The following is a 24,809-nucleotide window of genomic DNA, read 5'->3' on the forward strand; positions in this document are numbered from 1 at the left end:
CTATCCCAAACAATCGATGGATGTGCATTCCCACCTATGTAGGGTGGACTGTCGGTACGTGCAGGGCTGTCAACCGTCCGTCCCGTCCGTCTTTGAGGTTGCCCGGCCCGGGACGGAATTAGTCGGGCTGAGGAGACCAAGGACTACAGTCTTCCGGGCTGCAGAAATGAGGACGGATACCCTACAGGGCCCAGAATCTACTGACACATTAGGACACTGCTGGCGGCGAGGCGCCACACAGTGGCGTCGGTGTGAGGATGTGTGACTGGGCAGCTCTATTTCGCAGTTTCTCTCACGGTATAGAACTTTCACACCATCCCCGTTCCTACTTCAAGCAGTGCCTATCAGCTGAGCATTTGACGAATCTGAAAATTCTGCTGAAGGTTGAAAATCCCGTTGGTAGCTACCGCGCTACTCCGCAAACTAGTAGTCAGCATAGCACTCTAATACTATCAGGTACCTATAGGTACCTAGCGGGTATCCGGGCATTTCATCCACCGGACGGAATGGATCAGTCCTCTGGAAAGCCTGCCCGGGAGGGGACGGGACTACAGTCCACTAGTGGACTGTAGTCAGGACGGACGGTTGACAGCCCTGGGTACGTGATGGCTGGGAGCCTGGGAAAGGGGGGGATTATCCGAGAGGACCCAAATGACTCGCAATACGATGCGCAGGACAATAGTTTATTGTTCGATACCGTATTCATATCACGATTCATTTCCACTTCCTCTTGGTGTCACTTTGACGAAGTCAAGCAGACGGACGAAATGTGAATGATGAGAAAGATGCTGTATTCGCTAGCTACGGACGGAGAATATATACTCTGCTAGCGCGAGACAGCTATCTGTGTGTGTCAAATATAAGGTAGATAAAGATGATGATAGCACCTATTCGGTACAGCAACAATATGGTGAGCAGCGAGCTCTCTCTATACAACCTTCACAACCAGGAAGTATCCACATCGATCTCTTCGGAGTTCTGTGCTCAGATACCCCACTGGAGTACGCTAAGGACATCGTTATCTCCGGACGTCCCATAATCTGACAGAGAGTGACAGAAAATCTCATATCCATATTCCGACAGAGAGACATCTTCCTGTTTTATGTCGCATGCAGCCTATCTAGACTATGGCGAACTATATTCTGACAGTATGCAACACAAGCGACAGTGTCATAATCTCACGAACTTTCGTGTACCGCGTCAATTCCGCGGACAAGGTCATGAACGATCACTCGATATGCCGAGATACTTCGGTTATGCGTTCTCACGGAAGTGGCGAGCGGCAGCGTGCGGCCTCTATCCTAGGGACCCCCGCGCCTTCCAGTATATATGCCTTTCTTTCTGTCGTGTCTGATACACTGTGCACTATCTCACGATACCACGTTTCTTGAGAGAAAGACTGTGCCTGCGAGCGAGTGACAGCAAATGCAATCGTACGAGTGACAGCTCATTCACTTGCGTCGTACCCAAAGGGTGACAGCACTGAACCCGCTCGGGAGAAAGGTTGCACTGCGAACGGTATAATCGAGGGATGCAGAGCTTTCTTTGTAATCTAGCCGGATCTATATTCAGATAATAATGGCTCTGACGAGTTGATTTTAGGGGTCCGATAGTGAATATAACGCAAATACTAGTTTCTTTATGCTCGGTATGAAAAGCGATAGCGCACGGATTCTTTTGGTATTGGTATACTATATACTTTTTTTCACGCCACCTTCCTCCATCTCTTCGGTCTCTCCGCTACTCCTTTCACTTCCTCGGTCTCGAGGACCTGCTTGGAGGAGTCGTCACCTCATTCGAGGTACGGCGCAACTTCCAAGTCTTCCACGGCGGTGATATACTCGATCACCTTCTTGCGAAGGTGACACGAGGTCTCAACCACCGGGGAACGAGGGTCTGACGCCAGCCTTGCACGGAGATGAGGAGCCAGCTGCGCGGGCGCAGCTGGTGGTCTGGGCTCGGCGCTCTTCGGAATCTTCTCGGAAGCCGACCGCTTCCCGGCAGTCTCCTTGTCGGCGATGGGGGACTCGGCTCTCCACCTCATCTCGAGGGAAGAGTTGGCCGTAGCCTGCACCTTCTACATCCTTTCGGCATACATAGCGGTGTTCGCCTCGACGAGATTACCCCATGCCGCGATGGCCAACTGCCGGGAGGGATCTGTTTCCGCGCTGGGTGGCTGCACTCTTCCGAACGGCCTGCTGCTCCGCTGCCTGGAAGGTACGGCGCCTCGACGAACGCTACCAGGATTACTGGGTTTCTTCGCGCCAGTTTCTCCGGTGGTAGTGTTCGGAAGGGTCATTCTCTGACCCTCTGCCTTCTTCTCCCCGGTTGAGCGGAGCTGTAGGTGCTCACACACCAACGACTGTGTGTGGCCGTCGGCCTTCAGAAATGCCTCCCACAACCTGCGGTCGTTAGCCTTGATCATATGTTTGGTGAAGTGGTAGAAAACTCACGAGTTCGCGTTGAGTTCTTGTTGCGCTTCACACTCTTCCCGCTCCAGCTTTGGCAGCATGGTTACGGCCTCTAGTGCTTTAGCCTTGACGCTGCTCGGCTTCCGAAGCCTCGCTCGTCGGGCGGCATGCGCCTCCCCTGACGTCCTACAATTTCTTTCAGTTATTGCATTTCCGTTCACGTAGAATGAATACTTACTGCTTCTTCCTTCCCGAGGAGCAGCTAGCCAAATTGGCTCCAGCTGCTCCCGGTTCAAGATCTGCGTCGCAGGTGTTCCTTCTGGCCCCTCTGCCCGCCTTCATAGCTCTCTCGCGCAAGCGGCGACTATCGTGTCAGCACATCCACACTAATAATGATTGAAGGTTTAGCACTTACATCTTTCGATTCGGCACGCTTGTGGGAACCGAGCCACCGGTCTCCGCCGTGAGCAACACTTCTGCACCCGTAGGTGCGCCGTACGCCGTAGTAGTGACGGCAGAAGCAGTCACAGCAGAGCCCCTTGCGGCTTCGGCCCCATCGTGCTCCGCGGCTGACTCTCTGGTCGTATTGCTCGATTTGATCAGCATTCATTCCCGAGCAGTCGGAGGTACCAGCAGTTAGTAGTTACTCACTTGATCTTCTTGACGACCTTATGCTGGTTCATCCCAACAGCGCTTCGCACCGAAGAAGTCTGCTCGCGCAGACATTCTTCCACTGCCGTAGCAGTGGCCGCAGTCGTACCGGTCGCATTCAAAACGCTCTTCAGTCCACCAGGAGCTTCTAGCTCGGCGGCGATGCGAGCAAGTCTATATGCCTCACGGCGTCGGCGCTGCTGTGGGTTCGGCCGCCTGCGATGAACTTAGCAAAGTCCAGAACCCATGCTGGAAAAGAGCCACAGACTTTTGCTTGGGCTTCTTGGCGAGATTGTGGGAAGTGGGGGAAAGTTCCGACATTTCCATATCGGGGCAAGGGTTGTGTCGTCGGAAATCTGTTGCGGTGAAGGCTTTGTGTTGTCGAATTGTTGTTTCGGCCACAGGGTCGTGTCTTCGGATGGTTGTTCAGGAGAAGGGGGATCGGATGGTTTTGTAGGACAGTAGGAGACGTGGAGTCGTGATTGCTTCGTTGACGTTTGTGGGTGTGGACTAGCACATCATAGTTTGCGTCGCCACGTCTGCTAATCACCTGTCAGGACCTATCACAGGGTCATAGCAAGCAATTGACACTTGCCTTGTTCTTTAAACCAACCTAACGCGCTTCACTACAAACATCAACCGGCGGCTCCTAATATATGGTCACGCTGTCCCCCATCCCTAACGAGTATCGCCAGCAGCCCCATTCACATCCACATCGTTCGAACACGCACCTAGTGATGGTGTATGAACTTTGCTCGCTCGTTTCATCTGATGAGCAAGTTTTGGTGGGTCTAGCAGGGCGTTCAACCCGTCTCCGACAGTTGGCGTCACGTTTGCTCGCTCGTTTCATCTAGGAAGCACCGGTGAACATCACTAGTAGTGCGGTCAGCAGAAGACATCCCGTATATACCAATATTACCGGTGGTATAGCATCCGAGCATAATGTAGTATTTCGTGAGCGGGGCCAGTATAGGTGGGAGAGGTTGGTGGACGCCGAACATGGATACGGCCGGGCGGCGCCGTGGCGGCGGGATGTCGGTTTCAACATTCATAATTTCGAATTCGACCGCTGGGTCGGATCATGATGGCTTTGAAATTTTGAATACACACTATATCCTAGTCTCCCCCTAGCCTTTGGTCTCGCTGGAGAGTCGGAGACGGCTGTCGGAGATGGGTATGACGGAGAGGGATATGTTGGATGGACGGGTGGTGAGCGGGAGATGCACGTCACCTACGTGTTCAATCGTCGTTCGGTACTCTACGTACTACGTAGCAGGCTCGGGACCTACCTTCTGAAACACCCACGACCGGGTACGAGAAACTTTCCGGTGTGGGGTTGCGAGATCTGCACATCCACGGGCGGCCAGCGCCGGAGGCAAGGAGGGAAGGAGGTGGGGGCTGGGCGGACATAAGACCTCGCCCAGGTATTGAGCCTGACTGGATTGACAGCAATGTCATCCTCTCTCGCCTCGGTGTGTCTCTTTAGGTTGGCTGGTGTCGCAGCTTCAAACAGTACATGCCTGCGCGTGGGAGTGCTTCGTGTGGAGAGTAGCAAACGTGCTGGCCACCGCACCACGTTTGTCGCTATTCCTCGTTGTAGAAATGTGTTCATTGGTGCCCACTCGTACCCTCGAGGCAGAGCGGAAAAGATCCAAGGACGGGGTTTTCTCTTGCGCTGCCGGCATAAGTTTCTTCCCCATTCCTCTGGGAGTCCAAGTCGGGTGAGAGCCGACTTGCTCCCGGTGGACGGCCTCTCCGAAACTGGGTGACAGACGGTTTCGTATTGACGAGCATCAAGAAAAAAACAATCTACTCCATTGGGCAGCCGACTGCGTATTAGTGAAGTGCTACGGTGGAGAGTTGAGGGAACCGGTCGGTCGAGGGAGAGAGCACGGAAGAGCTGAGAGAGCGAGGCAAGGCCCTGGGAGAGTCAGATGGCGGAAGAATCAGGGCACGGCATGGAAGAGTAGAGGGAGCGGATGGGGTGTAGATACTCTCATTGTTCAGATAGGCCACATGGAAGCAATGAATAACACAAAAATCACACTCATTTCTGGTTATGTTTTGCCCAATAGCGTTCCAACGAACGTTCCAACAGCCAGTGGACGACGTTTCCAGGGAATATGGTGGCGTGGGTTCGTTCATACGCTTCCCACTCACTGGACGTGTCGATCGTCGCAAGTTTTATACACGCAACCCATTACGTTCATAGAGAATTGTTTTTTCTGATGGATAACCGCATAGCAACACCAAGAACCTCGTCCCCTCGCGCAGCGGCCAGGAAGACGATGTTTTTTCAGAGGAAAACCCGTAGGTAAAAAACCTCACCACGTAACCAGTGGCCATAGAGCCCTCAGTGAAACCACGCAGTATTCAACCTTGAGGTCTTCAAGATACGCAAGACATCACTCCATTGACGATACAATTTACCCAACACAGCGAATGCCGTGTCTTAAAGGAAGTCTCCGCATCTGAATCCCCTCAGTGAAACCACGCGGTATGCACTGATGGCTGTGGTGGCGGTGCCAAACGCCCTACCACAACCAGAAGCCGACCGCTACCACCATAGCAGCCACCACGACCGTCCGAACGACACTCCCATCCGGCTGCGAGGCCGCCATCCGCTCCGCGAGAATTCTCTGGTCGACCTCCTCCCGGTCAAACGGAGCATCCCGTTGGACGTCGGTGGCCATGCCACCCGCAACCGTCCGCAAATGCTCAAGAGGCATGCCAACGCGAGGGCATGGCGCTACGCGCGCACGCGCCGCGAGGCAAGCATCGTCTCGCTTCCGCCGGAGCTTCTCCTGGAAAATCCGCCGGGCCTCCTGCTGGGCAATGACCTTCTCACGCTCAAGGCAGCACGCCTTCCGGCGACGCCGCACCGCCTCCTGCTGGGCCAGCAGCTGACGTTCCGACGCCAGACGCTCGTAATTCTGCCGGATGTGCTCCGCCACGAGGGCCTACGTGTCCTTGCGCTCCGGCAAGGAGGGGAGGGGCTTGACTTCGATCTGGGCTCCGGTGTGAAGTTCCGCCTTCGCCACCATCGCCGCCCTTCGAGAAATGCGCTTGACTGCAGGAAGCGTCTCGCTACTGGTCGAAGTGGCAGGCTAGGGGGAGGGTCAAGGGTCTCGGTGTTGGTTGGAAACGGCAGCGTAGGGGGAGGCGGAAGGGGCTCGCTGATGGTCAAAGGCGACGGCGCAGTGGCACGAGGAAAGGTTATTCTGCTGGCCAAAAGTTGCAGCGTAGGGGGAGGAGGACAAGTTTCGATGGTAGTTGTAAACGGCGGTGTAGTGGCAGCAAAAAAGGGCGCGCGCTGGTTAGCCTTGGGCTGGACATTCTCGCGTTTACTTTCCGGTCGGTCTTCGATGTGTGTGGTGGTGCCATCGTAGGGATTGGTGTCGAAGGCAAAGTTGTCGAGAGGAGAAAGACGTCTGGGTGTTCTGTGTGGAGAGAGTGGGGCAACAGAAGATGTGGTGCAGTGAAGAGGGAAGGAAGAGGAGAGACGGGAAGAAAGAAAGCAGCGGGTAGGTTGGGGGCGCCAGAATCAGGGTAACATTTCGATGTGATTCGTGGGGTGAGATAGGTCTATAACATTAGGGTATTTGCTGTTTGACTTGTGTGAAAACTAGCTGGAATCCGTGCAGTGAAACCACGTGCACGGCGAGTCATCACAACAACTCTTCAACCTTCCCCGAAGTCTTATCCGTCTATGCTTCCTCGGTCTCCGGTGCGTTTCGATAGGGACCGGAAGAAATTATAACATCCGAGTTATACGCGTCTAACCTGGGGGGGTTGTATGGTCTACTACCGCCCCACGTTATACGCGTATAACGTGGTTTACTATCCCCCCATGTTATACGCGGAGGTCGTCTTCCATTCAGAGCAAAGGTTTTACCTCCTGGTCATCGATGAGTGAGATATATGCGCGATTGGCCAAATGCTGTTGGTCTGGCTGCTGTCCGAGAGGATGACATCGGCTTTTTGATCGACTACAGTCTACACTCTCAATCCACGGCTGCTTCCCGGCGTCTCCCTGGCTATTAATCTTCAGATATACTGAGATCGATAGGAGGATAGGTAGGAATATGTGACTGTCTTGTTGCTTGCTGCTTCGTCTACAGTCTACTACGGGCCGATACCCTTCTATATAAACAGAATATATCTGCCATTGGGAGATAGACCCGACGGCGAGACCCGAGAGTAGAACATATCTCCCCCCCGGATCCAGTTCTCATGAGTGCGCCCTTGACTCCTTCAACACAGTGCTTCTTGAAACTTCACCATCGCCAGCGCCTTGCAGCGGACATGAAGAGATATCCTTCATGTGCTCCGGACGCCGACGTGATCCCCGGCCAAGCTCACTTAAGAGAAAGACGGTCAGCCCCGTCTCTAAGGGATGACAGATGAAACAACCGGGCGAATGGCACTCACCCTTCTCTGGATACTCCTTTCCCGAGGTTATATTGGCCTCTTTTATTCCTTTTCCTATACTACCAGGGCCCCGCCGGCATTAGTGTTCACGAGCAGGCCCCGTCTACGGTCTTTTGGAGAAGTTGAGATGTAGTTCACACATCTCTGTTCCGTTATTTTGACACCGTCAACGCCTGGCCCCACATGACGTAATTGGCTGTTCTCGCATCCACCTCATGCCGATCTTGGATAGTGTTCGTGATTCATCTTGACCTTTTGGCAGCACCAGCTCATCTTGCCCAGCATTTCGTAATGATGTTACGTAAAAGACCGTGTGTGGATCTCCTGCCTTCACGTGTTGGAATAGTGAGGTCACGGCATCGCTCGCATTTAGGCATCGAGGCCTTTCGCTTTTACACCGCGCGTAGTCGGTAGACTCACCGACATATCCGGGCGTGGCTCTGCCACGTCCTGTGCGAGATTAGTGGAAGGTAAGAGGGGTTCGATGAATATTGTCAAAGTAGACGTTCGGAAGGCTCTAGAAGGCACACGGATATGTCAACACCCTCGAACGACCGTCCCCATCTCAAAACCCGTTACCCGAAGGATATTCGTTTTACCTACGTAGGAGTATACTGCCTTGGACTTGACGAGTGTGTATATAGAATGACTCTCTAGCCCGAAGAGATGCATGAGAAGCGACACACAAATATCTTCACGTAGGTACTATCCATCTCGCCAATATCCTTGATCACTATTGTCTTGTGTTGTCCTAGTATTCGCACGTCAGGAAGTTACGGTTCGACGATGCTCTTCCCAAGAACAACTATGCGCAGAGTGGCAGAGGATTCCCACTCAGATGTCGTCGCGGGATGCCTTTGCTCTTCATGTTGAACGTTGCATGTGGAAGTATCGAGTAGGTTGACCAAACATTCTCGAAAGCATCAGGTGGACCTGTTCTGGGGTGGAGTAACCTGGAGTAAACGAGAAATGCAACATCACCACGAGGGTCCTACCCAGGCTGTCTCGAAGCAACTCACAAGAGTCAGCTTGATTCTGATCACAATCGGAAAGTGTCGCCGGACGACCTTTATATATAGCCCGTGTACCAAGATGAAGTGGATTGCTTCCCATTACACACAGATATGATTACACACATGGTGCATGTTGAGAGTATGCTCACATCAAACCATGATAAAAGGCGACAACTCCCTACGTTTGTTTGCCCTCCATTTACTATCCTGGTTTCGACCATCATTCCGATCTCAACAAAAGAAAACACCAAGATGGCTACCTACATAAACTGTACCTGCGGAGATCCTTATTGCGACGGAAATGGCCCCCAGTGCTACCATCCCTATAACCAGGTCCAAGGAGCTCCTGATATCGAGGTGGTAACAGTACCGGATCCCGTGTATGGCAGTCTGACATCATGGCCGGCAGGCATTCCTAGGCCAGTTGGGTACCCACCTGCAGCTTATCCAGGAGTTGAGTACGTTCCTGCGGCTTATCCACCAGTAGGCCCCCGCTACCCGCCAGTGCGTGGTGATCTATACAGGAGGCGTCGTGGATCTAGAACTCCAGACGACGATGCCGCGGTTCAGTTGGCGCTACTGCAGTCCACCGAAGATTTCGGGGGGTCCAGTGATTACTCGTCTCCGTACACACCACTGGACTCACCTATCAGCCGAAGCCCACTGCGTGGCGGCGAAGACGACTTCGAAGAGCAGCTACGGCGAGCAATCTCCGAGTCCGAACGCGAAGCCGCTCGCGCAAGACGGACCCGCCGCAATCCGCCCTCTGCGCGGCAGCATCCCCGACGCTATCCAACACCACCGGCTACTGCCGACGATTATGAGCAGCAGCTTCAAAGAGCTCTCGAGGAGTCTGCAAGGGACGCCGCTCCACCCCCTCGGATACGACCGAGTGAGCCCGCGGCACACCATCCTCGGTACGAATCGCCTCCTCGACGCGGCGGTGGGCCGCAGAAGACGTGCTCGATCTGTATGGAGGATTTCCCGGCTTCCGAGTGCGCCCGCTTGCTACCTTGTCAACACGATGATTTCTGTGTGCCTTGCATCACGATGATGTGCAGAGGTGATACTCCTAAGACCTGCCCCTTGTGTAGGGTACCTTTTCATCAATACCAGAATGGTAGGCAAATCGTGGACTCGCGAATGCGAAGGTAGCTTATGGAATAATTTTGGCTACGGAAGGGAAGTGGACAGCGGTGATTGTGTAAGCTCACTGCATTTTGTTTATCTTCAGTCGTGGGGGAAAACGGAGGAACTATATCGCCAAGTGAAGACTACCGTAGTAATCACAGCGTCCGGGGCTCAGTGCGTGATACGTGGATATCGTGAGAGTGACCTCGGCAGGAGAGGAATGTTCATGAAATACAACGGTGGCTACGATGCACCCTGTAGAAAACAAGTTGAACGCCACCGCGAGTTGCCGCCGTTGTATTGAGCGTAGGACTATAAGTTGTGGCCAGACCAGCGGTCTTTCCGGCTCACTCATCCCCACCAACGCCGGCGAAAATAAGATACGACTCAATACTCCTAATACACTACGTCCTCCAGAGTCACCAGATTTTTCTCGGTCGATCTGGTTTGATCGTTCCAGAAGCCCCGCCGCTCACATATCTCCTCGGGTCTCCACTCCACAGCACGCCCTCATCGTCACATCGACCCAAACCAAAACACGGCGAAGATGCCGGTCGGTGGCTTCATTGAGATCTTCACCCACCCTGAACTACCGAATGAGAGAGAAGCGCAACAGCTCCTGGAGCGGGTCGCGAGAATGGTGCGGCCAGTAATGCTCTCCAACCGTCTCTCCGGAGAGTCACTGTACGAGGGAATGGACACTGAGTTCGCCGAGATTTCTGACGACGGCGTCGCCGATGACAATATTCTAATGGGTATGCACACGTTGAATCTGGCAGGGGAGCAGCAAATATTTCTGCGCCTACGGCATCCTGCCAACATATCCTGCTTTGTGGACGAGGTGCAGATTTGCGACACGTTGCTACACGAGCTGATGCACAACATTCACAGGGACCACGAGGCTCCGTTCAGGGCGATGTGGCACCGTCTGAGACTCGAATTCCTCGATCTGATGAATAGGGGTGCCGTCCATGTTGATGGATTCGGCCCGAACGACCCGCCGCAGGTCCTACCTTGGCAGCCCATCAGTGACCATCCATACGAGTATGTGTTCCACGGCTCAGTGCGACTTGCAGGGCCTCATGGTCCCGGTAACCATCGTAGCCGTCATCACCCTCCGCCTCGTATCCGCAGGCGCAGGTACTACTAATTATGAGCTGGATGAGACTGCGCGCCAGTTAGATCCGAGAGGGACACGCCGCTGCGATTGAAGTCGCATATGATAGTGGGTGTTCGGCAGATGTGGGGTTCATATCTCGAGGGAGGGTAACCCGGGTCGAGTTGGGGTCGAGAAGTTGGGGTACTACATGACGAACTCCTATAGATGGACTTTCCTCTTTAGACAGCACGTTTACATCTAACGACCACCACCGTCTCTCACATTGATAGCAACACTCTGTGTCTGTCCGGTTCTAAAAATCTACGTTCCGGGTGAGTGGGTGCACCTGAAACTCCGCGAGCACGACCTTTGAAAAGATCGCTGATAAACACCGAAGCTCGAACATGCCGACCGCTGGCCCTGCCGGAGATCCGCTGCTCTAAACGAGCGGGTCCATGCTCGACGCCGCTACTAGGCTACACCCGCACTTCGGTCGGTTACCGGCTGGTTCGTCCAAGCTCCCGACGAGCACAACGGGCCAGGAAAAGGCGCCCGTCCTAGATTTCGGAACCCCGGCGCAGCCAAACTTGAACTTCAACTTCCAGGATATTCCCAACGACCAGCGCACGACGGAATTCTACAAGTTTCAGTACGATACAGTCTGCATGAGGTTCAACATGCAGACCGACCCAACCAAGATTAGTGAAGAGGACTTGCGAATGAACGTCCTCTACAACGCTGCTCTCGCTGACATGGTACGCGACGGACTTTACCTTGTTGATCGCGAAACCGCCTTGCGCAGACATGCCGAAGATGAACTGAATAAGGCAAAGGAGGAAGGGGATGGCAAGACACAGGAAGTGACGAAGGTGAATGTCGAGCTCCTCGACCTATACTGCCAACTGCGGCAATCGAACCACGTTCTCACCAGATCGGACCCCCGAATCTTCCGTGTTAAAGACATCAGCTTGCCTAAATATGATGGTAATACAAGCGTCGCCGCCATCAACGATTTTTTGACCGCTATGGAGTGTAGCTTGCGCGAAGCTAGCACACAGTCTCTGGGGATTGAGGTACCGCTCGATACCACAGTGTGGTCCAGCGCCGCGATCATGCAGCTGCGCAACCCGATTCAGGCGGCGTACCCCGGTGCCCTCAGTGGGCCAACAATAAGTGGATCCCAGGCGATCACACCACTCCCACCTGGGAGACATTTTAAACAGGATCTGCAGGATCGTTTCATCCCCTGGTCGGCGACGCAGCATGCAGTCCGTGCATTTGACGATCTAGCAATCGGTAAAGCAGCGAGAATGGACTCTTTCAACCAAGAATTTCTTCGCTTGGTATCCAATGTCAAGCTGGCGACTGGCAAGGATCCTGCAAATATGCTCGGAGCTTACATCAAGAAACTTGACCGTGCGGCTTCAAAGCAGCAACTGGCTATCAACTGCGACATGTGGTTGTTTGACATTGAGCAACGGGGTGATCAACCTCCCGATCTAGCAACCACGATGAACTGGGTAGAGCGCCTGGATGAGAGAATCTACCATCGTTCTTCCCGTGATTTTTTCGCAGCGGCTCAGGTCCTGGCCCCTATACCACAAGTAGCTCGCCATCTGCGGGCCCCGATGCTATGGATTGGCAGGCGTACCTGACTCGGTTGGCCAACGAATCAATGGAAGCGAACTTCACGAAGATGGGATTCAACAGAACGTCTGATAAGAAGAAGCCTGGAAACTCGACCGCCGGTCCCAACCTCAGTTCAACTGCGCAACAGGCGTATGACGCGACCCAGGAATGCTGGGGCTGCAAAAAGGTGGGCCATATTCGAAACAACTGCCCTCAGAAGTCTATCTACAGGAGTAAACTTCTCGACCCCAACTCAACCCGGGTTACCCTCCCTCGAGATATAAACCCCACAGCAGAACAGACTGCCGTTTCGCGGCGGTCGGAGGTTTGGAGTTAGGTAGTTTTTCTTTGATACATTTCTGATTTCTTTTATACGCGTTTGCCAATGTGGCCCTGTCCTTGGGATTGCTGTTATACCGGCCTGATATCTGCGTTTTCAATTGTTGATGTAAATACTCCTCTAGAGTGATTTCCGGCAGCAGTAATAAACCCATTGAGCCAGATGTCTCGCTGATAGCCACGTGAAAGATATGTGGGAGGATACATCGACAAGTCCGATGGTAACGAAATAGGATTAAATATCCAACGAAATGTGACGAATACGGAATCCCCGGCCATCTAGAAACCAGTGAGACTGGCAAGTGCTCAGCGAGTGAGAATTAGTGAACATAGTTTGAGCAACGAGTGATGGCATAAGGGACCCGTGGAACACTGACATATCTAGGCTCATGTAAGCCTCCCAAGAGCTGCTGTCTCGGTATATTGTAGGTAACAATTACCTTTTATGCTGCCTGGGGAGCATGGCACCAACGTAGGTAGGTAGTTCTAGGCAGGTGCTTGTTGGAAGTGAACTACTAAATCCGCGTCAAGGGGTTTTTTGTTTTTGTGGGGCCGGGGCCAGTCTTGCACTTCTACAGTCTCTAGAAGTTTTTATTTCTTTTCTTGCGTGTGACCTACCTAGCAGCTAAAGTATTACACGCAAACTCGGTTTCCACGTCCACAGCCTAACTCGAAGGTGTTTCTGTCGAAGATGATCACATGACGCTTATATCGTCCGGACTTGCAGTAGTCGCTTCAAAGATGGCTGTCACGCCGAACATTGAATACGATGTTACTTGGTGCGACAGCTCTCTCCATTGTATTGCGATCTACGTATCAAAGAATAAAAACCCCCGGTCTACCGCATCGGATTTTGTTGCAGTCCTATTACATGCATCTATCATACATACCAACAACCCCAACGAACCTAACGAATACCGCTCCGACTTCAGCACCTCAACTTTTCGTCACCGAAAGAACCAATCCGTCGAGCCACCGCCCTACTTCGACTCCGCACACTGTCATCCAGAAACATGCCTATGCCTCGTCTCGATGCTCTGCAGTGTGTTTTCTGCAAGCAATGGATCAACCCCGGCACCCGCGGCCAATTGAGCAACTGCGGCCATAAGGACTTCCACCTCAAGTGTATCTACTACATGGCTAAGAATGTGGGCGGCGACTATCAATGCCCGACTTGCTACAAAGTCGGTATAGCGCTGAGCGGGTAATCTCAAAGCGAGGCGGTGGACACGCCTGCGTGTCAAAGGGGGTTATAGAGGTTCCAATTTGCGCATTCTTCGTGTTTGGCTAGTGCGCTACATATCATAAATGCTTATATTCCTCTGTCGGGTGAACCGGGATTTTCTTTCATGGTGCTAGGGACTCGTGGAGAGATTCAAATTACGTGTAAATGCGAAGGGAGCCCTGCCGGAACGATCGATTCCAAGATGTTGAACGCAGATTCCCTCAATTACTTTTATCGTCGGTCAATCGCCCGCTGTTGTAGACGCCGTTTCCACCTTTCGTTGTGGCCACTGCGCGCCACTTGCACAGGCTACGGGGGGCTTTTTCCGGATGAATCAATGCTGATTTCTTTCCACGCGAAATCCTGGGTGCGGTGGTGCAGTCACGGCAGTGTGTGGTGAGATGACTGTTTCCGGCACGAGGTGGTTCATCGACGTGGGGGAGCGGGCGCCGGGATTCCCCTCCTTGGAGCGTAGCGTGGGGATCCTCGGACGTCTGGTTAAACTTTTCGGCTGGGTGGCCACGGGTTAGGTTTTCCAGGGTGATTGTGGTTTGCGAATACGCTTCACGGACTCCAAATCACGATATACTCGTCGCGTCTCCTAAAATATTGACTCACATGTTCGCAAGTAGAACGTCTCATTATGGTGACTGGCAGAAACAATTTTTAGTATCAACCCCCATCGGCCCGCTCCTCCACATTTCGCATTCACTTCAAACTTCTAGCCTTCATTCAGCCACTGCGGCGGCAAACCGGCAGCGTCGGCGCCATTCTTTTAAACTGCGCCCACCAGCACACCTTATATGAAGAAAGTGTACCTATGCAGTCCCGCAAATTGTCGGATGATACGGAGCACCGATCTAGAGATCGGTCGCCGTTGTCTCCTCCTCCTCTTCATCCGTATTTTCGCGCCTGGGTTCGTCGACCGCGTGGACATTCAGTTGCGAGACTAGAAGGGGGTTCCGGGAAGCCTCAATGGCCGAGCACACACTTATAAAGTGCATTCATAAAGAGAAGCGATTATCCGTAAATAAATCAAGCGTAATCAGCAGCAGATACTGGATCTATTCCTATAGGGTATGTGTAGATTTGGAGAGGACCCCTGGTGGTTGTTGCCGACCGGGTTGGTGCGGCTGACGTGGCGGCGGCGCTCAGCTGTTTGCATCGGTACTATTATGGTCGGGCGACCAGCAGGGACCCCGCACATGTCGATGTCGACGGCGATTGACCGTCGCTCGGCGACGTGGCATTCGCGGCTGAAAATCGAAATCTGCGTAGTATGTAGGATCGTATAATAGATTCTGACAATTCTCTTTTCAAAGCTCTGGCAATGTAAATTGTGTCGACTACAAGGCCTATCACTACAACGTGGGTTTGAGGACAGATGTTGGAAATGAGGTTTTGCCAAATGGTTGATCTTCCGAGAAGCTGCTCTCGTGTGGCTCCCTCGAGTCACTGATTTTCTCAAAGCGCGCTTGAACTTTAATTCTGCTCCTGGAGCGTTACCGCCGTAGACTACAGCATACATCCTAATATATGTGGTTCATATGCGTAGCGAGGTATCGTACGTTCGTCTGTAGCATGGTATCGTACACATCAGACTCCCAAGCAAAGCTCATCAAACAACTGCTCTCCCCAGCCTCTCTCTGAATACCTCAAGCACCACCTCAGCCCCTTCTCTTCGTCTGCTCCCCATGCGATAGCCTCCACCGTACCATCTTTTCCAGGATGACTCGACATCACTCCGGAGAAAATGCAAACATAATGCAGCGCGTGGGCGATATTCGCGATCTCCTGCCACCACTCGCACCACTCTTCCTCTCCGCGGTTGACAACGACGAACCTCCAGTCGTCCATTCCCCTCCACCTCCACGCGGCGGACTCCTGCACTTCGTCGGGGAGAATGCACGTTCGGTTCGACATGCGCCGCATCGACGGAATCAGCCCGCAGCCGTTCTCAAAGTTCATGTGTGCGGGCGAAGGTAGGAGCGTGCAGCCGTAGCTGGGGACTCGGCGTTTCGGCTTCGGCTGCAGCACGAGCTGTTGCAATCGCTTGACGGCGGAAGTTTCTAGAGTTCCGTCTGCGCCGTGCTGGCCGGCGGTGGCGGAGGAATGCGGCGCCAGGAGGGCGAGCGGGCTCCGCGGAGGGAATTCACAGGTGTAGTCGTTTTCGGTAAAGAGGGGGTCCCACCGTGCGCCGTAGGTGACGGTCGAGGTGCGGTTGCAGTAGCTGGTCGAGTTGATGGGGAGCGGCCCCGCGAGCGTTGGGACACCGCGCATGCTGTGTGGTATGGGCTCGCCCGAGGAGCAGGAAGAGACTACGAGGAAACCGGGTATGAGCAGCTTCGCATGCACCATCACGGCCGAATCTTCGAGTACCGTTCTTTTCGGATCGTGAGGAGGGCACTAGAGGTCGGGAGTACGGACCAAGGGCGTAAGGGCACGAAGGTTCGGCAATTAGGTGTTCGAGGGACCACCGTGAGAAGAGAAAGCTTGAAGCTAAAGGACAAAGAAGAGTGATGATCGTAAGGTCGTACTCAGCTCTCCTGCAGCTCTCCGCCTGGCTATGGCTTTTAGCCAAGTTACCAAGAGTTCAGCCCTGGGACAACCCATGACATCCTGCACGTCCGCCACTGTGCTCCAAAGAAGATTAGCCTCATCCTGCATCCACGCCACCACGTTGGTACTAGCCACTGTGTGCACCGCCACATTTGTTGGTGGCTCGTAAACTACTACATGCGGTTGGAGAAACGATATGACGTCTCGATGAACCTGTAAGTCGAAACGAGGTTTGGCGGGAGAACAGGCAGAGAACTCACCAGTGTCCGCTCGATGCTCACATAATGGTGTGTGTTTGGGTTTACTTAAGCCATGGTGCCATTGTAAAATACCCTCATTGAAGAAGTTTAGATTTTTACTACTGCACTTTGTGAATCTTCTTGACGAGTGTTCTTTATCCCCTGGATCGTAGATATGCTGTATCTGGGCCATCCGGCCCGTTGTTGAACGTAAGTGGATCTACAACTCAGCAACCATATGGTTACAACCAAACATGATCTGTTCAAAGTTCACATATCCTGGTACCCAGTGATGATTCTGGCGTCAATTTAGGTGTTCCCATTCTAGTTAAGGAGAGAAATGCCGTCAAGATGCGAAAAACAATATGCTGAAATATCTCAAAACTTTGGGAATACTTCTCATAACCCCTTATCATTTGGGGCTCATCAGAGGATTTTCAGTTATCGGAGTCAGAGATGTTGAAGATTTGGTATTACATGAGTTGCGGCTGTTCAAAAATTCGGGTTTTCGTCCAAAACTGCGATGTTGAGGGAGCTGTGACCACCCACAGGAAAGGCCAACTAATGAGCATTACGTAGAGCCCATAGTACAGTAAGTTGGAGATTATCCGAGGTTCTCGAGACTGTAGAAAAACATTTGAGCTCATAGGTGAGCTATTAATGGCCAAAAATCGGTTACAATCGTATCGTCCGAAAAGCTTGTCGCCAATCACCCACCAAGGGACATCACCAAATATTGAAAGGATAATCATCAGTAGGAGATCACAGAGAAGAGTTCCATCTCATTATTTGCGGGGTAGCTGGCTAACTAGAGTGACTGTCAGAGCTACACAATCCGTATTTGAAGGATACATCGACCGAAAACGAGCTACGGTCGAGGGGATACCAGTAAACTACACTCGTGCTTTTGTAAAAGAAAGCGGGTCCTAAACCTATTCGGGGCATGTTGTCCAAATCCAGGTCTATTTGTCTTCTATTCAAGTGATGTGGTCAACTGCATATGTGCCTAGATCCTTAGCAATCCCCATTGCTAACCACACCACTTCCTATTCATCTTCTATTCGCAGCACGTGCACCCCAGTATTTTTTGTCAGTACTGCATGATTAGGGGCTACCACTCCAAACCTGCGGTTTGGCAACCGAGATGAGGAAATTTATCTACCATGGGTTCCGAACTTCACGTATTCCGTCGAGAAGGATCACAGCGAAGCTACTCGAGTTTCCATGAGTGATGGTTGACCATTCAACTTGCGTATACCGTCCGTTCATCCTGTCATTCGAGCCGTCCCCATATAATAATCCCATTTGACAAGCCCCAATCCCATCCTCAGACCACCATCGTGCAGCTAAATAAACACCCGTTTTGGACCTATTAATCACAGCAAATTCCATACTACGTATACCTCAACATGTGTAATTTCATCAACTGGCTTTTCACATGCGGCCATACGAAGTTGACATTCGACTCGCAGTGTCCGCATTACCACAGGTCCTTACAAGGTATCTGCCCAATGAACGCCGACAGCTCAAAAATCACCAATGCCGAATGCGGTGGCATGTGCAACCGATGTATAAAGTACACCGCGACACTGTAGATTCCGTTGTTGGGATCGGTACCGCGTGTGCTCGACATGCATAATGTACACTACCTATGCCCTATAGGCTAGCGGATCTCCTGGTTCATAAGATATACGCGCTAGGAGGTTCGGGCGAACGTGACGAGTGATAACGGGTGGCGCGAATGTGGCGACAGTCACGCAAGGTGGCGAATATCAGGTTTTTTCGGGTGTATGGTGCTTTGTAGAAGAGATCGTGCTTAAATGGCGACGAGAGTATTAGCAGTTACGTCCATTGTGTCTGTACTGCAGTACAGGGCCTCGCGGAAACCAATCGTACCCGGAAATAATAAATAAATCACGGTGGAGCCTACATGTCGGTAAAGGAATCCTGTTGAATGTCCTCGAGACACAGCTCTCGAGTCTCCTACGTGGGGTTCGAGGCTGCGCACATCATTCCGCTCACCCTGGAAGAAAATACTGGAGGAGGCATAACGACGGTCCGTGCAGGCATTTCAGACAGGCAGTGGTCGCGAATATGAGGGGTGATGGCGAGCCTTGCGGCCATCGTGGAGATCCTGGGAGCCGGTACCCGCATCCACAGCGTCGCCGATCAGTGTGACCTGCACACCGACCGAGATCATCTCCGGCGCGTCACCATCAGATGTCATCGTATGGAGCTAGATCATGGCGATATTGATAGTAAAAAGGTTTTGGTGTCACAGACTAGGTAAAACGTTTTACAGTCACGAGTGAAAAGTTGAGATGTTCAACAGCCTTGCTTCATTGAGTACCCCATACAGTTATGTACTGGTAATTTCAATCAGCCGATGCCTTAATTGCGATCGCGCTTCCTAACCAAGCTCCTAGTATCCTTCGGCTTCATCTGAGAAAGAAGCAACTTATCCTCTCTGCCGAGCAACATATCCTTGCGAGAAGGAGGAGTAACTTTCGAAGCTCCAGAAACTCCAGAAGCTCCAGAAGCACAAGCCGAAGTCGAAACTCCAGGAGTAGAAGCCGAGGTCGAAGCTCCGGGAGCAGAAGCCGAAGCTCCAGAAGCAGGAGCGTCAATGTTTCCCGCACGATAGAGGCTGACGCGTTCCCCGCAGGCCTTCTTCATAGCCACTCTCCTCTTCTCCCTCAACATCTGCTCGCGCCTAATACTCTCGGCTTCCTTGGCGCATCTGATCTTCTCATCGTTGAGGAACGCCTGCTTCTTGTTGGTAGTGTCGTCCCTCGTGGCTTTGCGCTGAGCGAGGAACTCTTTGGCCTTGTCGTCGGTGGTCTTGGCGATAGCGTGCGCGGCGGCGTTCTTGCGGAGCTTTTGAATAACAGTCGGGCCTGGAGAGGAGGGGAGGTGTCGGAGTTAGTTTGGGGGTCGAAGGGTCGGGCAATTATTAGAACTTACCATTCGGCGTCCTCTTGCAGAGCCTACGGAAGGCGCTGGTGGTGAATCTTTCGGGCATGTTGTTTGTCTTGATGAATTGTCTGTGTGGAGTTGTGAGGCGTGGAGATGGATGAACTAGGAGCTGTTGTTGCGAAGGTGGTAGAGATAATGTGTTGTGGTGAGGAACGAAGAAGGAAAGAAGGAAGAAGGAGAGGGGATGAAGTTGGCTCGACCCCACAGAGGTCGTCGCACTTGCCGTTGGTGATGAAAAACGGAGGTGAATGAAGGGTAGAAACCGCGATTCACGAATTCCGCAAACACTAGCCTCACCAAAAAAGTAGCTAGTTCACGACGGCAACGCACATTTTCACATGACACACCAATCCGGATTCGCATCCACCGAATGTTTCAAGGTTCATGAATGTCTACAGGTATCTGAACCAGCCAAATCAATCTTGATTCTGATCGGAAGAGCCATCATGAGAGAGAGAGAGATCTCCCTGTTTTATTTCGCATGCAGACTATCTAGACTAGGTATGGCGAACCCACGAACTCTGTTTCCTGCCCGCCCTGGCCAGTCCAGGTGAAAGCCCCGGAATGTACCGAGCAGTCCGATGCGACGCCCCACTTCCCCTTCTCATCCGCCTCGGGCCGACACAAGCAAAAGTTAGATTGACAGTAAAGACCGGTATAGGCCTAGGCACATGTTCGCTCCGCCTGTTGCCCCTCGCCTCTCTCCCCCGTCTTCCGCTTCCGCCCCAAAACCTATAACCGCGTATCCTCCTCTCCTACTTCCTCGCATCGGCCGGAGACGCAGTACTCTGCTGGGCACTCTTGCTCTGCTCTGCTCGCGATGCTTGCCTCCTCCTCCTGCTCCTCCTCCTCTAGGTCTGGTGGAGCTTTTCTCCCCACATCTGTCGTTCCTAGAAACTCTAGGATTGCCTAGCTGCACCGCGCGTCGGCGAACTCCGCTATCGACCACCTCTCTTTTCTTCTCTCCGTCTCCTTCCGGACCTTCACCCACAAGGCTTTTTGTTGACTTCTCCACCGTGAGCAGTTTTGAATAGTGCGAAGAGCCATCATGTAAATCCTCATGAAGTCTCACTCGTGATCTAGCGAGTGCTTTCCGGTAAACCGCGCAATTATATAAGGTAGCGCCTGATGTTGTGGGTACAAGACACAGATGAGGGAGCATTTATTTAAAAGCTACCCACAGTGGAGGAAAGAACACAAAGGTCTGTAGACGAGGGTCCGTAAAGCCACGGCACCGTCCAGGCTCGAGCATCAAAGGCGGGCGAGTGATCGGCGAGTGAATCGTGATTCCTGATTGACTGAGGATCAACTTGAAGATCGACTCAATGACCAACTCGTATACCGACTCGGGGACTTGTGATCAAGTAATAATATCATGAGGAGAGATATCATCGTATGACCCTGGAAGATGTATATGACGGAGTTCGGTTTATGTTGCACTGTATCTATTTCTATACTCTCTCTGTTGCCCGCTCATTCTCTTCCGTATCGAAGTAACTACTTCGCTCTCTCTCTCTCTCTCTCTGTTTCTCTCTCGTCCACTCAGATGAGGCGCTGTGGCAAAAGGTTATGAGCCAGGTCGAAATCATCTGAATTTCTTCGAAAACAAGAATCCAGAGCACCCAACGATAGTTATTCGAAAACAAGAGTCGGCGGTGCCCTCGGCGGTTGCCCGCAGCGAGAACCCCTCGCATACCTCCATACACTGCGGCAGGGAGTCGGTAGTCACCCCTGGGCGAAAAACTTCAAAATCGGCCGCCGGCCAACAATGCCAGCGAAAGTCAAATCTCTTCAGAGCTTGAACTAAAACGAGTGGACTGTGCGCCTTCGAGGTTCCAGCATGCTTGCTAGAGCATGGCCAGTGGGGAATCACCTGTGCTGACGCCAGCCAGCCTCCCTGGAAACTTTGGTACCTCTCAACGGCACAATTGAAGACTTTCTCAGACGATCATGCCAGGAAGGATCTTGAGATGGTATACCCGGAACATGCATAGCTTGGCAGGCCAGCTTGCGGATGGACCAGCCTGCGTTTAGACGGGACGATCTGAAGTCTGGGCTAGAACATATTAAGTACGTTTCAAAACATCACTACCAAATGAATATACGATAGACGTACAACTTCCACATTACTCCACATCTCATTATCAAGCTGAAGATACTACTTAGTCAACGTTGTCCTGCGCAAAGCGCTGAGCTCTTCCCCGGGGTTCATTCTCCTCCCCGCCGTCGCCATATCGGCTGCAGAACAGGCTCTCTTAGAGTGATGAAATCGATGATGCTGTGCGGGGAAGCGGTGGTGAGACTTCTTCTGAGGTTCGCACGTAGCAGCCGTGGTGGTGCAGTTCTCCGGCCAGGGACCGACGCTCGAATGATCTCGATCGTGTCATGCGCATCCTCGTCGCATTCGTCGGTCGGGGCACTCAATCCGCGGTCGGAAAGAGTGGACACACCCACCACATGAATACTGAAGCCACAGTGAGCGGGGTATTTGGTGTGCCAACGCCTGGTCTTGGCATTTGTGGAAGGTTGGAGTGCTTGTCGGAGGTGTGTGTTGTTCCTGGTTCAGTTGTCACGGGGCCGAATACATTTTCTCACGCGGACGTCAAATCACTGGGTCTACGAGACGGGTGAGCCCGTCCTTGAAAGGACTGTATTTGTCGGCTGGGCGAACTGTGGGTAGACCATTTGGATGACGCGGCTGGCCCAGGCACAGATTTTCTGCACAGTGGGCGAGCCCAGTCATAGATCTACTGGTGAACCGGCCTACTGCCAGATTAATTCTTTACAATACGATTATGTTCCCATTTTCAGGATTTCCAGGATAGCGGCTGGTTTCGCCAAGGTTGTAAATGTTAAATTTTCCCTGCACTTCTAAATTGCAATCGTCGACGAACACATTATGAACGCACACATCATCTTCGCCAAAATTTTCACCGTTATCCAGCCCAATGATGAATTACATTCCACACGGCCAGTTCACAACTTCACACTCCCGGCTGAGTAGGTAAGCCTAGTCAACCAACACAGTCCACCAACAGTCCACCAGTTTGCCAGTCCATTCCATCATAGACCGGTTCACCGCCCCACAGATGGGTCGACCCATATAGGCAGAGTGATCTGGCGTCAGGGCTACATTAGGAAATAGCACAACTGTGATCTGTGATTGAAGGTCAAAACTTATCGCCACCTGCCCCCTAAGGGTACACTACTACACCGCACATGTAAACCTCCCGAATTCAACAACCACTCAATTTATCAAACTACAAAAAAAGGGGGGGTGCCTGGACTCGGCTCACCACCGCCTCCCCTCCTGCCCTGCCTTGCCCCCATCCCCCTACCACAACCAGACGCCAACCGCTACCACCAGGGCAGCCACCACAACAGTCCGCACCACGCTACCCTCATCCGGCTGCAAGGCCGCCATCCGCTCCGCTACGATCCTCCGGTTGACCTCCTCCCGGTCAATCGGAGCGTCATAGTGGGCAGCGGTGGCATTGCTGCCGGTATCCATCTGAAGATGCTCAGGGAGCATGGCGGCGAGACGGGCGGCGGCGGCCTGGTAAGCGCGCTCTGCGAGGTGCGCAACCTTAGGCTCGAGCCGGAGTGGAGTGCCTCCCGACGACTCCGCTCCGCCTCCCGCTCCGCCAACGCCTGACGTGCGTGCTTCTGCCGGAGGTGCTCCGCGACGAGAGCCTGGGTGTGCTCCTCGTGCTTCCTCGCACTCTCCTGCTCAGCCAACGCCAGGCACGCGTACTTCTGGCGGATGTGCTCCGCCACTAGAACCTTTGTGTGCTCATCGTCCTCCCTCACTTCGCCATCCGCAATCTCTTCGTCTCGGCGCGCCACGCCGCCTCCCTGACCCTCTCCTTCGCCAACCGCCTCCTCTTCTCTTCCTTAAGGTCATGCCCGTGACCGCTTTTCTTGGAGGAATTGTTCCCCTTGGAGTTGCCGGACAACTGCGCGGGGTAAGCTGCAGATGGATTCGAGCGTGTGTGGTTCGACGAATTCTGGCTTGTGGAGCTGCTTGACGGCTGCGCGGCCGGAGCGGAAGAGCGATTTACGTTTATATTGGTCGACGCTTTCTTGCTTGTAAAGCTGGCGGACGGCTTCACGGACGGAGCGGGATTCGTGAGTATATGCTTCGAGGAATTGCTCCTCTTACAGTAGCTTGATAACTGAGCCACCCAATCGGCAGAGCGATTCGCGGCGGTATTGGACGACGCATTCTTGGTTGTAAAGCCACCTCATAGCTGCACTACCGGACAGGATGAGGGATTCACGACTGTATTGATGGGCTCATTCTTCCTTATAAAGCCACCGGACAACTGCACTGCGGGAGCGGTAGAGGAATTGGGGACGGTCTTGATGGACTCATCCTTAGTTGTAAAGCTACCGGACATCTGCAGTGCGGGAGCGGAGGAGGGAGTCGTGACGGTATTGATGGAAGCATTCTCGGTCGTGAAGCTACCGGATTCTGCAGTGCCGGAGCGGATGAGGGATTCGTGACTGTCTTGGTCGACGAATTGCTGATCTTGGAGGCGCCAGACAACTTAGCGACCCAATCGGAAGAAGGATTTGGACAGCTACCGGAGAACCGAGAGGCCGGAGCGGGAGTAGCATTCGTGGCTTTCGTGGATGTCAGCGTGCTCTATGTTTGGTTGAAAAGGCTACTACATACCTGGGTTCGTCCTAGGCTTCGCCTTTCTCGCGGTCTTCTGGGTGTGTGGAGGTGTCATCTTTACAAACTCGGCAAAGGTTATTTGGAAGAGAGACAGAAGAGTGTGTGTGATTTGCTGTGGTGACGGCACAGGGAAGATGAGCGAAGGAATTCGAAGGGTGGTGTGGAGTGGTGAAGAAACAAGGAAGAGAAGAGAAGGAAGAAGGAAAGCAGCGGTTTTGTGGTAGACCATTTGTGGCTTTGGTCAGTGGGGTGAGACCGGAGCAAACCGTACGGCTATACCCTAGGGTTATTTGCTGTTTGGCCTGCACTAAAACTAGTGTCCGTGCAACGAAACCACCCGTAGATCTAGTCACCAAACAGGTGAACGCATAGACCTGTCACCTGCGAGGTGTCGGGATAATACAGTAGATTTCAAATTTTCAGTC

General features: G+C 52.8%; 7 protein-coding genes across 7 annotated transcripts; 3 read left to right on the forward strand and 4 right to left on the reverse strand.

The window, feature by feature from the left end:
* Nucleotides 1-1,792: 1,792 nt before the first annotated feature.
* On the reverse strand, nt 1,793-3,383 carry BZA05DRAFT_448680 (uncharacterized protein; the record flags this gene model as incomplete). Its single annotated transcript, XM_051487278.1, has 7 exons — nt 1,793-2,077; nt 2,237-2,402; nt 2,454-2,597; nt 2,650-2,775; nt 2,827-2,988; nt 3,063-3,278; nt 3,331-3,383. 7 exons carry the CDS (start codon nt 3,381-3,383, stop codon nt 1,793-1,795), a joined length of 1,152 nt encoding a protein of 383 aa, XP_051335715.1.
* A 2,186-nt stretch (nt 3,384-5,569) lies between these two features.
* Nucleotides 5,570-6,308, forward strand: BZA05DRAFT_448681 (uncharacterized protein; the record flags this gene model as incomplete). The annotated part of the gene is made up of 3 exons (XM_051487279.1): nt 5,570-6,080; nt 6,143-6,195; nt 6,252-6,308. 3 exons carry the CDS (start codon nt 5,570-5,572, stop codon nt 6,306-6,308), a joined length of 621 nt encoding a protein of 206 aa, XP_051335716.1.
* A 2,450-nt stretch (nt 6,309-8,758) lies between these two features.
* BZA05DRAFT_422089 (uncharacterized protein) lies at nt 8,759-9,661 on the forward strand (the record flags this gene model as incomplete). Its single annotated transcript, XM_051485771.1, has 4 exons — nt 8,759-8,866; nt 8,916-8,964; nt 8,994-9,423; nt 9,601-9,661. The coding sequence occupies 4 exons, from the start codon at nt 8,759-8,761 to the stop codon at nt 9,659-9,661; spliced, it is 648 nt and encodes a 215-aa protein (XP_051335717.1).
* Nucleotides 9,662-10,199: 538 nt separating this feature from the next.
* BZA05DRAFT_314447 (WLM domain-containing protein) lies at nt 10,200-10,622 on the forward strand (the record flags this gene model as incomplete). The annotated part of the gene is made up of 1 exon (XM_051480358.1): nt 10,200-10,622. A coding segment is annotated over one exon (423 nt), but the record flags the coding sequence as incomplete, so codon positions are not given.
* A 4,781-nt stretch (nt 10,623-15,403) lies between these two features.
* Nucleotides 15,404-16,379, reverse strand: BZA05DRAFT_410606 (uncharacterized protein). Its single transcript, XM_051484921.1, has 2 exons — nt 16,357-16,379; nt 15,404-16,247 (listed from the first exon to the last, which is right to left on the reverse strand). Exon 2 carries the CDS (start codon nt 16,207-16,209, stop codon nt 15,526-15,528), a length of 684 nt encoding a protein of 227 aa, XP_051335719.1. The 5' UTR covers nt 16,210-16,247; nt 16,357-16,379; the 3' UTR covers nt 15,404-15,525.
* Nucleotides 16,380-19,118: 2,739 nt separating this feature from the next.
* BZA05DRAFT_422092 (uncharacterized protein) lies at nt 19,119-19,749 on the reverse strand (the record flags this gene model as incomplete). Its single annotated transcript, XM_051485772.1, has 2 exons — nt 19,119-19,624; nt 19,692-19,749. The coding sequence occupies 2 exons, from the start codon at nt 19,747-19,749 to the stop codon at nt 19,119-19,121; spliced, it is 564 nt and encodes a 187-aa protein (XP_051335720.1).
* Nucleotides 19,750-23,005: 3,256 nt separating this feature from the next.
* On the reverse strand, nt 23,006-24,439 carry BZA05DRAFT_461378 (uncharacterized protein; the record flags this gene model as incomplete). Its single annotated transcript, XM_051487678.1, has 5 exons — nt 23,006-23,273; nt 23,360-23,592; nt 23,866-23,985; nt 24,030-24,234; nt 24,382-24,439. 5 exons carry the CDS (start codon nt 24,437-24,439, stop codon nt 23,038-23,040), a joined length of 852 nt encoding a protein of 283 aa, XP_051335721.1. The 3' UTR covers nt 23,006-23,037.
* Between the last annotated feature and the right edge of the window lie 370 nt (nt 24,440-24,809).

This window comes from Tricharina praecox (genome assembly GCF_024521635.1).
Source record: "Tricharina praecox strain CBS 144465 chromosome Unknown BZA05scaffold_32, whole genome shotgun sequence".
Lineage (NCBI taxonomy): Eukaryota > Fungi > Ascomycota > Pezizomycetes > Pezizales > Pyronemataceae > Tricharina > Tricharina praecox.